The following is a 16,551-nucleotide window of genomic DNA, read 5'->3' on the forward strand; positions in this document are numbered from 1 at the left end:
TTTTTTACCACCTTTGAAAGCTGCCTGGGGAGCTGTGAAGCTGACAGGTACCCCGGGGGCACCCCCAGGCACTTTCCTGGCTGGAGAGGAGAAGGGGAGAGCAGCAGCCGAGCTGTCTCGGCTCAGAAACCTGCCCCAGGCTGCCAGGAGAGCTTGCTCCGGGGCAGAGATCCACAAGGCTCCTGCCATCAAGAAGGCTTCATCTCCAGATCCCATCTTCGTCCCCATGGCGGGCAAGGCAGGGGAGCCTCGCATCCCCCCGGCCCTGCAGCACTCCCGGCTGAAGGCTGAGGAGAAAACCCTGGATTTTGAGTTTGAGGTGCTCAGCGCCCAGTTTAACCGGCGGGGCCGCTACGCCCTGCGGCTCACCGTGGAGAACCTGCTGCTGCAGGGCTCCAGCGCCGGCGTCCAGCTCCGCGTTAACAGCGGGGAGGTCATCCAGAGCAGCACTGGCACCACTGACACCATCGAGCAGAGCTCCCTCAACCAGATCTACTCCTTCCAGAGGAGGAAATTCACCTTTACCCTGCCCAGAGGTAAGAGGCTGGATGCCACGGAGATGGGCTGACAGGGGAGGTGACCCAGGAACATGGCTCTGCAGCAAGCGCAGCTTATCTCAGGCTTGCAAACCCCTGTACCATGCTCACACCTTCACCCCTGAAGCAAAACCCTAAGCTGAAGTCAAAGCTGTCTAAGCTTAGTGGGGTGGATGGGGCAGGGCCAGCTTGGAGAGCAGGACCAACACCACTGATGACGTAAACACCCTCACCCGAGATCTAGCCGTATCCAGGCTGGATAACCCATTTGCTAGTGTTCACAGAGCAGAGCTAACCAGGGCTGCTGATGGATGAGCCCAGGAAGATGCTCCTGGGACCACCAGCCCACCTAAGAAAGGCTTCACCCCCCCCGCCGCTCCTGGCAGGTTTCTGCAAGAACGACAAGAACCACGACGTGCGGCTCCGCATCGAAGCCCTGCACTTCCCCGGGAGGGCAGAGAGGATGAGCAGGCAGGTGGGCGAAGCCTTCTTCGCCATCTATCCCCGCACCAACCAGCCCCGGATGAAGCTCTCTGCTGGGAGGGACGAGGACTGGTACCACTACAGCGCCGTGATGGCTTTGCTGCGGGTGGGCAGCGAGCAGCCGGCCATGCACTGTGGCCGGTTGGCCTTCACCACATCCCTGCATGAGCACCGGCCACCCACCATGCTGGCTTCACCCCCATCGCTCACCCCCAGCACCCAGGAGGAGGACCAGCAAGCAGCAGGCACAGCCCCAGCATCCCCAACCCTGGACATCCCCGGCCCCAGCTGCTCGCTCCGTACACCCGAGTCTGCTTACCACTCGCTGCCTGCCGAGGGCCATGCTCGCTCCCCCAAGGTAGGAGAGACCAGATTTGCAGATCAGAGATCCTATACTCCAGTAAAACAAGAACAGACTAGCCTGCTTTAGGACAGGATTTGGCCCTAGGGTAGTTAGCTGGCCCCGCATAGGCACCAGCTGGAGTACAAGCAAAAAGGGAGAGCCCTGCCTCAGTTTCCCCTCCCTCATTCCCCAGCATCACTAGGCAGAAACTCCATGCCTGTCCCCTACCTGCCACCAAAGTTAGGGACCCTCCTTGTCCAGGACAGGAGCAAGCTGGGACAAGCTCAAGATGCAGGGTCTTGGCAAGACAGCAACCACCCAAGCAAAGCCCGTAGTTCTGCAGTCAAACCATGCTCAGAGCTGTAGGAAAAGACCCTTTATGGGGTATTCACCGGGCTCTGCCCACCCCAGTATAGACCAACACAACATTAACCATCCCCTACCAAGCACAGGACCTACAGCTTGCCCCACACCTCACCCAGAGCAGGACCAGAACCTCCCACCCACTAGCTTAAGCCACCCACATCCCCTTCCCACTGGTGCACCCATGCCAGGGAGGGTGAAGCTCCCCAACATCACCCTGCCCTCCTCTACCTCACTCTTTTAAGGGCTAGGAGCAGGCAGTCCCCATCAGAGAGGCAGCTGGGAGCTGGGCAGGTGCTCCCTATAAAGGATGGAGGGAGGGTTGGGCTGCTAAAAAATTTATTAATAAGATAATTTTTTAAATCAGAATGGGTTTGTTCCTTTCTTTTTTTCCTTTAAGGCACTTGGGGCAGTGGAGGAGCAATCCTGACGGATGTGTGTGTGGGGGGGGGTGTCTAAGTCCAAAGTAAATGATGTTGGGGTGGTTATGGCTGGTTTAAGTTGGTCTTTTTTATTATTTCTTGCAATATTCTGCCCTTGAAGGCCGAGGTCCTGAGCCCAAGTGTTAGAGGATGGAGCTGGGATGCAGAAGGGCCTCCCTGGGATGCGGGGGGACATGTTATGGGGGACACTTGGGGGACTGGGAAAGAGATGCTGGAGCCCAAAGCTGGGTCTTCAAACCCCTTCTCTTACCCTCAGAAGCTGCAGGCTGACCCTGCACTCAGCTCCTCCCCGGAGCTCCCAGGTGACTCAGCAGATGAGCATCCTTCTTCCTCCTCCTCTTCCTCGGTGCCTGCCCCTGCTGCGCTGAGCCGCGGGAGCTTCCACCTCTCCTCACCAGGCTGCAGCCCGGATCTGGCCCCCTCGCCGGTGCAGGTGAGTGCAGCCGGTGGAGAAGACACCATTCTAAATTAATAACAAAATGCTATTATTCATAGTCGCTTCCCGTTAGACCTTTGCCGTGCTGGAGAGAAGACGGAGGGGTGCAAGGGGACATGACTGCCTCCATCCCATTCCTGGCTCGGCTTGGGTACCAGTGCTGCTCCTGCTCCCAGGCCATCGCGTTCTCAGCCTGGTCATGGAGTTGGGGGAATGAGACATCAAACTTTGCATTTCTAGTACCAAAAGGCAGCCCTACAAGCTGGCCGTCCCCAGGGAGTGGATGGTGTCACCTAGAAGCTCTTAAAATGCCGACAGCAGGCATCTGGGGCTGACGCGTCTTAAATATTTCATCTCGCCGCTCAAATCTAGACTTCTGAAAACTGCAGAAACCATAGGGCAGGGCTAATGCAGTCCGCGAGGCTGCATTTCTCTTTCCTTAGTTATGTTAAAAGCTGTCTAAATAAAGGGAAAAAAAAGACAGCCCTTACCCCAGGGGCTCCATTTCCTGCATCTCGCTGTAAGAATAACACGTCCGTTGATGAAGACGTTGCCTATGCTGCTCGCGGAGGTGTCTCATACACCTGTGAAAACATTTGCTTGAGAAAGCCGGATAACAGCAGCGGAGATGCGATTGATGTCATGAACCCTCCCCAGGCATCCTCTGGGCTCTCTTCTCCTTCCGGGGAGTCCCCCGCGTCCTCCAGCTGGGCTGGTGGGAGAGTTGGCCATGGTGGCCTTGATGGCAAGGTCTTCTGCAGCCTCTGGGCCACCGGCAAACGCTGCTGGCTCAGGGATGAGGCTGGCAGCCCTTACTTGGCCCCCCCGGCTAAGGACTTCGGTGGTGGAGAGGTGACAAGGGACTCCATAGGTGGTGGCTTGTGTCTGGGGTGCGGTGACAAGGATGTCCTCAATGCTGAACATGTGCTTCTTGGTCCTGGTGACTACATTGGTGTGGCTGGAGGGTAAAAATTGGGTTGGCATCCCTCTCCCCTGTGGTGTGCCCTGCACGGGGGCTACCTGCTGCTGCGGGATGCCTTCGTGCCTCCGCTCTTTCCCTTGTACAGGATAAATGTGTCGCTGATGGCTCTGGAGCACTTGATCCCTGTATTTCAAGGGAGTTACGGGGTGCTCGAGCCCTGCTGAGCTGCTCAGCCCCTCTCCGGGGTGGCTGCCTGCTCCTCGTGCTGCAGGCAGGATGCTGAGCATTGCAAACCCTCAGGACCCTGGAGCAACTCCTCGCCCTTCGCAGCGCTTGGCCTCTCTTGATTTTTTTTTTTTTTCCAAGAGGATGTGCTATCCCCACCCCAATCAGCCGAAAAATTTACTGGCCAGAAATGCTTATTAGCGAGGCCTGATTGAGTTTGCTCAGCAAATGTCTAGACGTAAACTCTTTCGAGCTGCGGAAATCGATAGCAATCAGCTGGGATGCGGAGCGGGATGCTGCGGAGCCAGGCCAGGGGCGTAAGGCGAGGCATTAGCAAATGCAATTTTGCTCCTGGGCCCCCGGAGGGAATGCAATAAATCACCTGCTGCTGATGTCACCCGGCAAGTATTTGCCAGGATGGTTTTTATTTAAAAATTAAAAGCTGAGAGGCGGGGGGATGTTGGCTCCCCACCCTCCTGGGAGGGCTGGAGTGATGGAAAACGCGTCGGAGGGTGGTCGGAGCTGTGCTGGGTTACGGGGAAGGGGGATGGACCAGGTGGAGCTGGGAGGGAGTTTTAATCTCCAAAAGCGCTCCTGGGATGCTGCAGCCCGGAGCAAGCTGAAGCTATGGGAGCTGCTTGTCAGTCCAGAGTTGGTTTGGCTCTCGGTGGTCCAAACCTGAGCATTGCAAAGCTGATCCCGCGGTGCCTGGGGAAGGTGAACCCTAAACTCAAGTTTGAGAGCCTAGATATCCTCCTAAACTCAGGCAGGACTCAGGTGATCAATAATTTGGGGACTTGGTAATGCTGGGGCATGGAGAGAGGGCAACTTCAGAGGGGTGAGGGGTCCCATCGCGGGGCTGCTGCTTGGACCGGCGTCCTGAGAATTCTGGATGCCAGGGTATCGCATCTATCTGTTTTGCTTTCCCAAATGGCAGAGACACGCAGGCGCATCCGGCTCCTCCACGCTGCCTCCGTGGCGAGCATCTCATCTGCGGGGTGGGGGGGGTGACGGATGAGTGCTGAGCTCCACCGGGGCACGGGGATAATGATTTTTCTCATCTCACCGCAACCTGCGGATAACGTATTCCTAGGCACGAAGCGGGAGGCTCGGCTGGCTTTTCAAATGCCTCGTGCGTGCTGCCGAGCCAGACGGCTCCCTAATTGTCCCAGGACCTGAGCACGGCACCGAGCGGGTCGATAATGTACCGCGGATGATCTCTCGGTCACTGGGATGGCTGAGGTTACGCCTTGGAGCCGTCAGCCCCAGGGATACCTTCTCCCTCAGGGGAGGGATGGAGGAGAGGGGACTGGGCTCACCGGGACCCTTGGGGACTTTGCAGCAGAGCAGAGGGCAGCAGAAGTCAGTCCCTTCCTTGGGCAACCATCCCCCTTTCCCTTCCGGCAGGTCTACGCGGTGTTGAGGGGAAGGAGCCAGCTTTTAGAGATCTCCTTGGCAGTTGGACTTGGTTGCAAGCCCACGGAAGATGGTTTGTTTCCAGTCTCCCTGGACCAGCTGGCAACGAGGCGCCCATCCCAAAACAGCAATCTGTTGCTGTCGGGGTACAAGGAATCGCAGCCTTTCTGCAGGAAAACAAATGGGTTTGCCCACAGCTTGTGTTCCCGCTTGGTCTCGCTTGTTTACCAGGCTGCAAGAGCGCAGGGATATCAGGCAGCTGGGTGAGACGCAGCGGGTGCTTCCCATGGTAAGCACACCCCATCCGCACCGTGCGAGGCCAGCTCTGACTTGTGGAGCTTCAACAGATCTGGAAAAAATGGGACCAAACCCCCTCCTGGCTCCACTTACGCTGAGCTTTATCCCTTTGGATTCCCCATGGAGCTAAAGAGCTTCCCTAGCAAAGCGTGCGCCAAGTGACTTGGCGTAACATAAATCACCGGGACAAGCAAAAGAAGTTCCCCGGGAATAAAGATCACCTTTATTTTTTTTTTTTAAGCAGGATACAGAAAGCAAAGCAGTGACTCCGCGAACACCAAGTGTATTTCAGGCACAGGGACCTGGGGGGGTCTGAGCCACAGCTGGACTAATTTTGGCCCCTTTTTTGGGGGGGGTGGTTCAGGCTGGGGCTTCCTTAATGCATGCAGGGGGTATCTCGGGGTCCCTTCCCCGCCGGTCAGATGCGGATGGCAGGTTGTGAACTGAATTAACTTGCTAGCTCTGCTGCTATTTGATGGGGAGCAGAGCCCAGCCCTGGCTTCTCCTGAACGCTTTAACTTGAACCCGGACCCGCTTGCAAGCCTGGCTCGACCATCTGGCTGTGCCGAGGGGCTGGCGGGGGGATAGTTTTGGGCTGAGACGTTGTATTTCTGTCCGTCTGCAGTGGTCGGGGCAGGGCAAGGATGCTTGCGGTCGGGTTGCAGGTGGCCTCATGATGTGCCCCGTCTCGCTGAGCGATGATGGCGGATAAAAGCTTCTGTCTTCCCATCACCGGAGCGGCAGGGTTGGGGCAGAGGTCTCTGTTAGCGGCTGATGGATGGCGTGTGTCTCCTGTCTGTCCCCCGGCCGGCTCATCCATCACTCGTCCCGATGACGGCGGCCGTCGCAGGGAGGGCGGTGGGGGTCCAGCCCTTCTCTCCAGCCTGCCGCCCTGACGGCAGGGTGAGGGGCTGGAGCTGCCTCAACTCAACTGAAAGCCCAATGTGGCTGAAAAAACAAACTTTGCCGGCAGAGCTCGCCCCAGGGATGCGGGCGAGATGAATAACGCTGCTCCGGCGAGCAATTTGTAGGGCTTTGAAAAGCTGTCAGCCCAGGGAAGAGCGCGCCTTGACGGGTTCATCGGAGACTTTGCCTTCCGCCGGCAGCGCCCCGGCTCTCGGCAGCCCTTGATCATCCCCGCGCCATGCCGGAGGGAGTCAGGAGCAAAAGGGGACCTGAGGCAAATGGCCTTGGGCTGCTGTTTGCATAGCTCTGATTTACCGAAAGATGATTTTTTTGGGGGTGTGAAAATGCGCGGCTTGGTCCAAAAGTCCCGTTCTCCCTGCCTGGGCGGCGATCTGACGTGGAAATGGGCCGGTGCAGGGCGGCAAGTCACATTTTCTTAGCTAAAATGGTGACAAATCTTCTCGGATGGAGAAGACAGATCCTCAAGAGGTTTTTTCCAAGCTGCTTCTCCATTTGCTTGTCTGTAAAGCGCAAACTCTTTGGATGCATGGAGGAAACGCAGGCAGGAGGAGCGACTGCTAGCTCTAATTCCTGCAATTTAAGTCATCATGTCCCTTTAAGTGTCAAATAACTGCCTTGATAAGAAAAGCAAATGGGGTTAAAAAGAGAAAATTGCTCTGTTTTAAGAGGTGGGGGGGAGAAAATTGCGCTGGTGCCACCGATAAATATAGAAAGTGTAAAACTCTCCTAATGGAGCAGACGAGGCGGTGCTGGGCTGCCGGCCCATTTAATTATTTGACAGGTGAATTGGGAGTTTTTTACATAAATGGAAGGAAAATGAATTTGGCAATTTTTAGCCCAAAGGGATTCCTGGCCGGCGGCAACGGGGCTCCCCAGGGAAATCGGCTCGGAGTCGGTGTGCCGATGGGGGAGGGCATCATCCCTCCCGGCACCCCGAAACCGCCCTGTGATCTCTAATGAGCTCCCGCAGGGTCCCCTCGAGGAAACAACTTGCTTAAAAATAATAATAAGAAGAATATATCAAGCTCAGCCCGAATCCAAGGAAAAAAAAATCCCCCCATCCCTGCTGCGGGTTGGAAATGGGAGCAGAGCAGCGGTGTCTGCCTGCAGCGATGGGGGTTACTGGAGCGGTGGGGAGGGCTGGGGCTGGTGGGATGAAACGATGAATAAAACAGTGTTTGCTTTCCTGCCTCGCTTTTCTTCCTCTGGCTTTTGTTTCGCCGGGCATCTACTAAAGGGCTTTAACCGCTCGGGTGTTTTTTCCTCGGAGGGTGGTTCGAACCTGCTGGGTGAAGGTGTTGGGAAATACCCCTTGTAATACAAGTGGGTTTGCTTCGAAAACCCAGCTCAGGCCGTTGGTGGAGCTGAACTTCTCCAACCGTAGGGCTGTTTATCTTAAGGGCTGTGTTTTGAGCTGCGCTTGCCGGAGTCTCGAGCCTTTGCAGGGGGGAGGATCCGCTTGCTAGCTCCTAGAAATGGAAACCATGCGCCCGCCGGCTCCTTTCATCCGGGAGGCTGAGGGCTGTTCCTTGCCCACCCAACTCGGTGTCATCCTAGAGGTTATTTTCCAAGGGTGAGGGCTTCTCCGTCAGGTGTTAATTGTAGGTGTCGTTATAAGGGGGCTGTGTTCGCCTCCCACCCCACGCCAAGCAGCCCCGAGGCATCGGGGAGCAAAACCTCAGAGGTATCTGAGCAAAGAGAGAGAACACATCCGCGGCTGGATCCAGCAGGATAACACCACGTCAGCAAACCGTGGACGAGCCCGCGTTGCCTTCCGCCGACGCAGGGAGATCGTGGCGTCGGGCAAAAGCCCTTTGCTTTGAAGGGGCGGCATCCCGCTGCAATTGCATCCCTCCTCGAAGGACCACGGGGCTGGGGATGCCCACCAGTGCAGGGGTCGGAGGAAGAAGAACGCTGATACTGTTTTAATCTTCCTTTTAACTCTAATTGCTTTTGGCCGGCTCCCCCGAGCTTGTTCCGGGAGACGCAGTTTTTTTTTTTCCTAGCTAGATTGCTTTCCTTGTTTTGCTCGTTGGAGACAGGCCGGGGCCTGTGTCATGCCAGCTATGCATTAATAGAGCCTCAAATGAGATTTCACAGCCTCAAATCTGATTAGCGCCGAGGCTCCGGTTGCTTTGGAGAGTGGGGCGGACAGACGAAGAGCCGTGATGCTTGTTGGAGGGGGGTTGCAAAACCCCGCGGATGTGGGATGTCACGCTATACCCTAACACCCTGGGCTTGCGGGGACCGAGGCGGAGCCTGGGGACATGGGGACAGCAGGACATGGGGCAGCCGGGATGCAATGCATCTCCCACCCCTGGAAAACCATGAATTCAGGATGCTAAATTGTCCCTTGCGCCCTATGTTGGGAGAAGGCTGGTCTGGGCGAAGCAGCTGCATCCGCTCTCCCATCAGCCGCCAAGTCCTTGCTCTAAGCCGATATTTCACCCCGTTTTGCTGCCTGATGACGTATAAAATCCCCATCTCGATCCCCCTGTGCCTGGAGGTGTGTGCCTGCTCGCTGCTGTGATGGAGCTGATGGGCCGTTAGCTGGATGCTCACCCCAGTTATCGGGAGATGCTCTGCGGTGTCCCGGGGTGGAGGGGGGGCTCTCGGTGTGTTCTTACATCCCAGAGCCCTGAGGTCCAGCCCTGAGAGGTGGCTGGATCTGCTAGGGTGTCCCAAGGGACACCTGGGGACCCAGCATCCTCAGGCTGGCCGGGCTCTGGGATGTCCTGGGCTGGCTCCGGGATGTCCTGGCCATGCTCCAGCCCTACCTCGTGTTCAGACCCACCAGAGCACAGCGCTGGAGGTGTAACCTGTGGCCTGATCCTGCTGCTTGTTTAAAGCCAAGTGGCACTTTATTTCCCACCCTCTCGGCTGCCAGGGGAGGGGAAACGGCTTGCCGGTGTTTAGCTGCTGTAAGGAGGCTTGAAAGGAGCCTGGGGAGACATCACATAGGAAAACTCACACCAGCCTCAGTCCATCTTCGCTCATGGAGCCTACTATTATTTTATGAAGTCTCAGGAGGAGGATAAAGCTGACACGTTCCCAACAGCCGCTCATAAATTGTCAGGGGCAGGGAGGAGCTCGGGGCTGCGAACGCTCCCACCATAGAGGAGCGGATCCATGCTCCCACCGTAGAGGAGCGGATCCACGCTCCCACTGTAGAGGAGCAGATCCCCGCTCCCGTGGCAGCGTCGCTCCTGGCTTTCACCAGGGCTGGGGGGCTTGCGGGGCTCGCTACGAAGGACCGGGAGGGTCCTAGTCCTTCCACGGTAGGGCAGGGGCTGGTGTCTTCTCCTGCAGAGCAGCGGTGCATCGTCCCAGGGAGCACTGACGGGGCTGCGCTTGGGGTTGAGGAGGCGAACGCTGCAGGTGTAGAGCCCCAGGCGCTCACCTCCGGTCTTACGCTGTCCAATGCACGGGAGAAATCAAAATTCAAGGAGCGTCCTGCAAACACCGACTTTCTGCAGGGGGAAAAACGCAGCTCCAGCCCCCAGACGTGGGCAGGGGCCGTGCAGGGATGGAGGAGCCCCTGCCCCGCTGCAGTGCCATGCCTGGAGGTCCCCGCTGGCTCCCAGCCCGGGCTGTCCTCCCCGAACTAAACGCCGGGCTCTTGAGGCTATTTATGTCTTGTCAGCCCGCAGCCAGAAGCAATTTAATCTTGGCTGAGCGCTGCTGTAGAGGAGCTGCCTGGGCCCCGATGTTTCTTTCGAGATGATAAAGAGTTGATAGAAAAACAAATTACGATGATGGCAGCTCAGGCACCGTTAATCAACCTCCCCGCAACACTGCAGTGTGAATAATTAATAACCGTCGTTAAGGATGCTTTAAGGGTGGCTTGGGGTTAAGGTGCTGCGTGGGATCAGGGCAGCGCATCGCGTGAGAGGCTCGAGATGCTCTGCAGGAGTCGGTGATGCTCCAAGGGACCTCAAAATGTTTTAAACGGATGGTGTCCCCAGCTGAGACCCTTGGGGACGTGGGAACTTTATTTTTTCTCCCTCTCCTCAAGCTACAGGTTGCAAATTCCTGGGTGAGAGCTCTTGGCTTGGCAGGGATGGAGAAGTTTTGCTTCCCGCTGAGGAAGAGAGCTGAAAAACAAGCGTGGGCTCTACCTGGAACCGCAGGCACCCTCCTTTCTGGAAGACATACTGAATTTCCTCCTGGCTTTGAATAGTGACTGGGGTTTTTTTTCGGCAGTTAATCACAGCCTTGCTGAAGGTTTCGGGTACCGGTTGTCTGCAAAGCTTGGCACTGTTCACGCCTGCTATTTTTAAAATGTTTTGTTCTCCTGCTGAGTTTTACTTAGCTTAACCGCTCGTGAATTTTCTATTAAAACCCCTCGCTAATTATCGTGCCGTAACTGTTGCTAGAGGTAAAACCTGCTCGGTTTTCTAGGGAGATGTAAATATAAGTGGTGGGTATGAAGATGTGCGCTAAGAAACCTGCTTCTGTTATCTGGAATGTGAAAGAAAATAGGGAAAACCTAGGAAAATGTCCCAAAATAGTGATCTGGAGCTGTAAATAAGGGTGTGGTGTGGGACACCCATCCAGCATCACAGCTTAGGTCCTGGGGTCCCCCAGAGCAGGGCTCCATCAGCGAGCTCGGAGGTGTCTGTGCAATTCAAAGCAAGGTTGTTTCCCGGCTCTGCCAGCTGGAATTCCTCTGGATTGGGTTTTTAACACAAATACTCACTAAAACTCCAGAGCCGGAGCCTGAACGGATGCTTTCTTGAAAGGGGAGAGGGGTCTGTGGGGAGAGCATCCCTGCCTGCACATCCGTGCGTGCTTCCTGCCGGCAAATCCGGCACCCCGCCTCTTCGGAGCCCCCCACCCTCCCTTGTGTTGATACAGCCCAGGGGTCTTAAACCCGAGTCTGTGCTTTCCTCCTCCTTCCCCCAGCTCCATCCCGCAGTTTGCCCTCTTTGCTGATGCTGGGATGGGGCAAAATCATGATATATATATATATATATATATGTTTTTTAGGATAGCGTTTATGCTTTTCCACATCCCTTCCTGTCTGGAAAAGCCTTGGGAAGGCGTCAGGGCTTGCCGTGCTGTGCTTTTGGGGGTGCAGGGAGAGGCAGGGTGCTGGGCAGGGTGCGGAGCAGCTCTGGCTGCTAACGGGGAAAGCCCGTGCCCGTGGCGGGGGGTGACTTGATGGGTATCATCTCACATCAGAGCAAGAAACCCCATCGTTACCCCTCTCCATCAACGTCGCTGGGCAGGGGGATGACTGCCAGGGAGCTGAAGCCGGGGTGGGATTGGGATCCATCCCACTCCATCCGCTCCGCAGGTCAGGGAATCGTCCCCCACTTTGTCTTTCTGCTCCTTCGGTGATGCTTTCTGGCTGGCAGGGACGCCCAGCCTGTCCCCAGCACCCAACCCCAAGCTCCAGCTGGCTTCTGAGCCGACAGCAAAAAAAAAAAAAATAAGCGGGGAGGGAAAAAGCTGATTTAAATGTTTTTCCGGGGAGTTGGTGGGTTAGAGCTGCCAGGTTTCCATCCCACAAACGACCCTTAGGTTTGGGGTTGTTACCCCCCAAGGTGGCAGGTCAGCTCCCCGCTGCCAAGCCCATCACCGCTGCAGCCGGGCGGCCTCGGGAGAGCCGAGGGAGAGGGCTTGGGATGAACCAGCCCCTCATTACGGAGTTTGGAGGCAAAGCCACGCGTCAGAGGGGATTTGCAGGCAGCGGCTTTGAGAAGCCCGCGGGGTGGTTGCTGGGCTGGAAGCTCTCGCTTCAACCCCAGGAGGTCAGAAAGATGCATGAAGGGTTTGTTTTTCGGGGTCTGAAGCGGTTCAGGGTGGGTTTTAACCCCTTGTAGCCACAGTACTACGCAATAATAGATGCATTAACGCTGCGTGCTGCCCAAGACGGTGGCACGGCGAAGACGCCGTCTCTCACTTGGAGGGGGTGTGATGGGTGCGGGGACGGTCCCCCCGCGAGTGAGGAGCGGCAGCTTGCGGCTCTGCTGCTCCTTATCACATCAGCTGGTGGGAATTAATGAGCTGGGGTGGGGGGAGCTGCCCCCTTTCCTCCCCCTCCGGATTGGGCTGAGATCCCAATTGCTGCGGGGTCCCTATAAATTACAGAGATGCCTGGGCTGGCGAGAAGGGGGAGCAGGGGGATGGCAGGGGCTGGGGAGGGGCAGTTGTTGGCAGGTCAGAGGGCCATGGGGGAAATGGAGGTGCTTTAAATGGTTAATCCCTGTTTCGGTGACCTGGTTGGGGGTCTTCGGTTGGACCATGATGTAGCCAGCCCCCATGGGACCACGCTGAGTGGGGATGCTGGGCTGGTTTCACCCCATGCAGGATGCCCTCATGCTGCTGGGTGTCCTCCCAGAAAGCCTGGCGCCCGTTGTAGCCCTGCCGTGGTGACATCTGTGGTGCAGAGCCGCAGCTGGGTGCTGGGGACAGGGAAGAGGCAGCTGTGATGGGGATGTGCCAGGGACATCATCTTCCCAGCTTGTTCTCCCCATTCGGGCTCTCGAGCAAAGGTCTTGGGGACCGGCTTGGGTGACGGAGGTGTGCTGGGGACACCGTCTCCCCAGCTTGTTCTCCCTCATCTGGGCTCTCAGCATCGAGCAAAGGTCCTGGGGACCAGCTTGGGCGACGGAGATGTGCTGCGGACACCATCTCCCCAGCTTGTTCTCCTCCATCCAGGCTTTCAGCATTAAAGAGGGGTTGTGGGGTCAAGTGTGGGTCCTGGGGATGTGCTGGGGACATCATCTCCCCCATCTGTGCTTTCAGCATTGAGCTGGGGCCATGGGGACGAGGTTGGGTGACAGGGATGTGCCTGCAGCTTTGCAGGAACAGCCAGCCGCTCTCCACCTTGACGTCTCTCCCGCTCGCTCCCGGCAGGTATCCAAGTCCCCCGCCGGGACGGAGGAGCCCGGGTATGCACCGGCAGCTGGCGGGGGACATGTGGCCCGCATGGGGAAGGAAGCCATTGCCGTCACCCTCCACAGTGCCAGCAACCTGCCGGCCACGCGGGATGGCCGGGTGCCGTGGCCATACGTCGTCGTGTGAGTACCCAGCATCCACGAAGGGGTCAACGGAGATGGTGGGGACACAGCGAAAGGGTTTAGGAGTTGTCACCCTGTTATTAACTCTTTGCAAATCCCAGGGAGGGGGGAAACCTCTTTAGTGGTGACACGCACAAGCGTCACCGCCGTGGGATGCTCGGCACGGGGAGAGGAGCCGGGACTCCTCGCTGAGATGGGGGAAGGCGCTTTGGCTCGCCGGGACGTCAGGAAGAAAGCGTTCCTAATATTGAAAGTGTAAAATGATGTCAAAGAATCCACAGGGCAATGCCACCTGGGTTTGGAGATGATATCACAATAAATAAAAGAGTGTTTTAATAAATAAAACAGGATGCTTGGGTAAGGAGAACTTGGCTCCTCGTGCATTATGCATGTGCCAGGGGACTCAATTAGCCGGTCATGCTTTGGTCTGTGTTAAGAGGGAGGCTGCTCCGCTCGGCACTGCTGCGGGGTGAGCCTGCGCTCCCAAAGAGCCCTTCCAGGAGGAAGAGAGGCTTTGGCCCCCTGGAAAAGGGGGGAGAAAGCGGCTGTCGGTGGCTTCTGCGCATCGCCTGGCTGCAGAGTTTGGTTTCTCCGGGGCATCTCCCCAAGGCAGTGCCGGGCAGGCTGGTACCCAAAGTGGGTGCATCAATGGCAGGGGACAGTGAAGCAGGGCTGGGACTCGTCCGCTGAGCACAATCCGCAGCTGGGGCTGGGAAAGCCTGGAAACATCTTCTCTGCAAGCGTGTAGAGCAAACTGTTGCTTGCTGGGCGTTTTCCAACGTAGAATCCCTGAGCTCCGTGGCCAAGGGGGTCCCAAGGTCTGTCGGCATGGCGCAGCGTGCCTTTTCTCCGCGGTGCCCAGTGCCAGCCATGTCGGACAGCCCGGAGGGTCCCGGGCAGGAGGGATGTGGCTCTCCACCGTCGGGTTTTCGGCAGCCAGGGCTGGCTGGCCCCTGCAACGCGGTGAGAGCCGGCTGGCACGTGGGCTGGCAGCCCCCGCTGCCGCCCCTCCATCACCCCTTCCCCTCTTTCCCACCCCCCCCATGCCAAGGACCCGCTCTCCGCCCCGACAGCCTGAGTAACTCCACCGCAGGAGTTGTCTCTATTTCCATAAACCAATTATACCCAGATAATCCCAGGAGATTTAAACATCAATATCCTAAATGATAGCACGAGGGTGGCGTGTGATTGTTGCATCTCCTCTTTACATTCTGGTGCCGCTCCATCACTGCATTGCCATGGTAACGGGGGAGTGATGGAGGGGAGGGGAGGGTGGTATTAGGGATGCAGGACACATGAGGGGCCTTTTAGTAACCATAGTGAGGGAGCCAAGGCAGAAGGGAATCAGTTATTGTTTTTCAGGGCACTTGCTTTTGAAGGAGAGTAGCGTGTTGCAGTTAAAAGGTGGGTTTTTACGGACGGGAAGCAGAAGCGGTGGGTGGATGTGCCGGGGGGGGACCTGGTGGCACCCGATCCCCCCCGAAGTGGCTGGGTACCACTAGTAGAACCAGCCCGAGCTCAAACTGTCGGCACCCAGAGCATCACTCCCCAAAATCAGGAGTGGGGTGGGAGGAGGGGGGCAATACCACTCGCACCAGCCCTTTGTGGCTGTGCCCAGTCGCTCGTGCCCGGACTCGACATCCCACAGCGCTCCATAGTTTTCTGTATCGCTTCCAGCTCTCGGTACAGAGGATCGGAGAGGGAAAAGCTTGGTAGAGTGAATCTGAAAGACCTCAAGCAGCCGGAGATCCTGCACAGGCATCCCGATGGGCTTGGGCTCATCCCTGCCCCGGAGAGGATGGGGGTCCTCTGGGGATGCTCCGGGGACCTGGCAGCAGCTTGGCTCTACCCCTCATCCTCTGAATCCCGAGCAAATCCCCACTCCCTGGTTTCAGGGGCATCCGTGGGTTTGCTCTGCATCTTCCTTTCACTCCCTGGCACGTACAGATAAACTGCTCCCGGACCGGCGCGATGCAGGGATGACCTTGGCGCGCCGGAGCCAGGTGTGTTCGCAATTAACGGCACAAAGCGCCTGGCTCCGGCCGGCTTCTCCTCTCCATTGACTACCACGGGCGAGTGAAAGTACCTCCTCGCTTCTTCCTTTCCTCTTTTCAGCGTGGAGAGAAGAATCTCAAGGTCGCTGCTGAATGCACTGTCTGCTCCCAGCCTGGGGGATGGGGGGTCCGATGTTTCCCCACCTGCGGGTTTGCCGGCGCAGGCAGCGGTCCTGGTCGTGGTGCGGATGGGATGCTCCACCTGGGAAGGGGTTAGGGTGTTCCTGCAAGAAAAGCCTTTTGGCTCAAAAATAAACCAGGGGCTCAGCTGATAACCCCAGAGCAAAGGGATGGGGGACCAAACGGCGTCTTTGGGGGTCCCTTCCTCGCCCCAGCACCCGGCTTAGGTCATGGTGGGATGAAGATGGACCGTCCCAGGGTTAGAGGGTCAGGAGCAATGTAAAAATGGGGTTTCTCAAAGGAGAGGGGAAATCAGAATTCTTCCTTTCTCATTCTGAATCTTTCCAGAAATTGCTCTCACACCTCTGTGATTTATTTATCCGTATTTATTTACCCAATCTGCACCTGAGCCCCCCAAGCTCAGCACCGAGCACGGTGGGGCTGCAGGGTGCGGGGCAGCGTTGCCTTCCCCAGGGCCGGATCCTGCAGCCGCCACATAAAGTAACACCCTGGATGTCGGTCCTGCGAACCATGGCCGTGCTGCACGGGATTTTTCTTCCCCGCGAACGACGCGCCTGCACCACCGCCTTGCTTCTGCAGGGATGTCGGCCCCGAGAAATAACGCACCCTGGAGAGATAATAACTTATAACACTGGATAAATAAATATTTACGAGGGCTGGGCACAGCCCTGCCAAGCCCTTTGCTGGGCACCCGGGTGTCACACGCAGCGGGGTCGCTGCGTGATGCTGTCCCCGAGAGCTGTAGCGAGACGTTGATGTATAATAACTCCCCGGGGGCGGCCGTCTTTATCTTTTATCTTTATCTTTTATCGCAGCGGTGGGTGGCTGGTGCGTCCCCGCACGGCAGAGCCAAGCGCCTGCCCCGGAGCGGGCGGGGAGGGACACGGAGCATCAGAGGAGCATCTCTTGGTCCGTCCCAGCTATGTCCTGCCCCAAG

General features: G+C 57.2%; 1 protein-coding gene across 1 annotated transcript in view; it reads left to right on the forward strand.

Moving 5' to 3' along the window:
• The first annotated feature begins 226 nt into the window (after nt 1-226).
• CCDC33 (coiled-coil domain containing 33) overlaps nt 227-16,551 on the forward strand; it is a 44,559-nt gene continuing 28,234 nt past the window's right edge. Inside the window, exons 1-4 of the mRNA XM_059824107.1 lie at nt 227-536; nt 923-1,377; nt 2,425-2,601; nt 13,256-13,419. Of these exons, the coding sequence (XP_059680090.1) occupies nt 227-536; nt 923-1,377; nt 2,425-2,601; nt 13,256-13,419 (1,106 nt within the window). The remainder of the gene's footprint in view (nt 537-922; nt 1,378-2,424; nt 2,602-13,255; nt 13,420-16,551) is intronic.

Source organism: Gavia stellata, chromosome 13 (genome assembly GCF_030936135.1).
Source record: "Gavia stellata isolate bGavSte3 chromosome 13, bGavSte3.hap2, whole genome shotgun sequence".
NCBI classification, from domain to species: domain Eukaryota; kingdom Metazoa; phylum Chordata; class Aves; order Gaviiformes; family Gaviidae; genus Gavia; species Gavia stellata.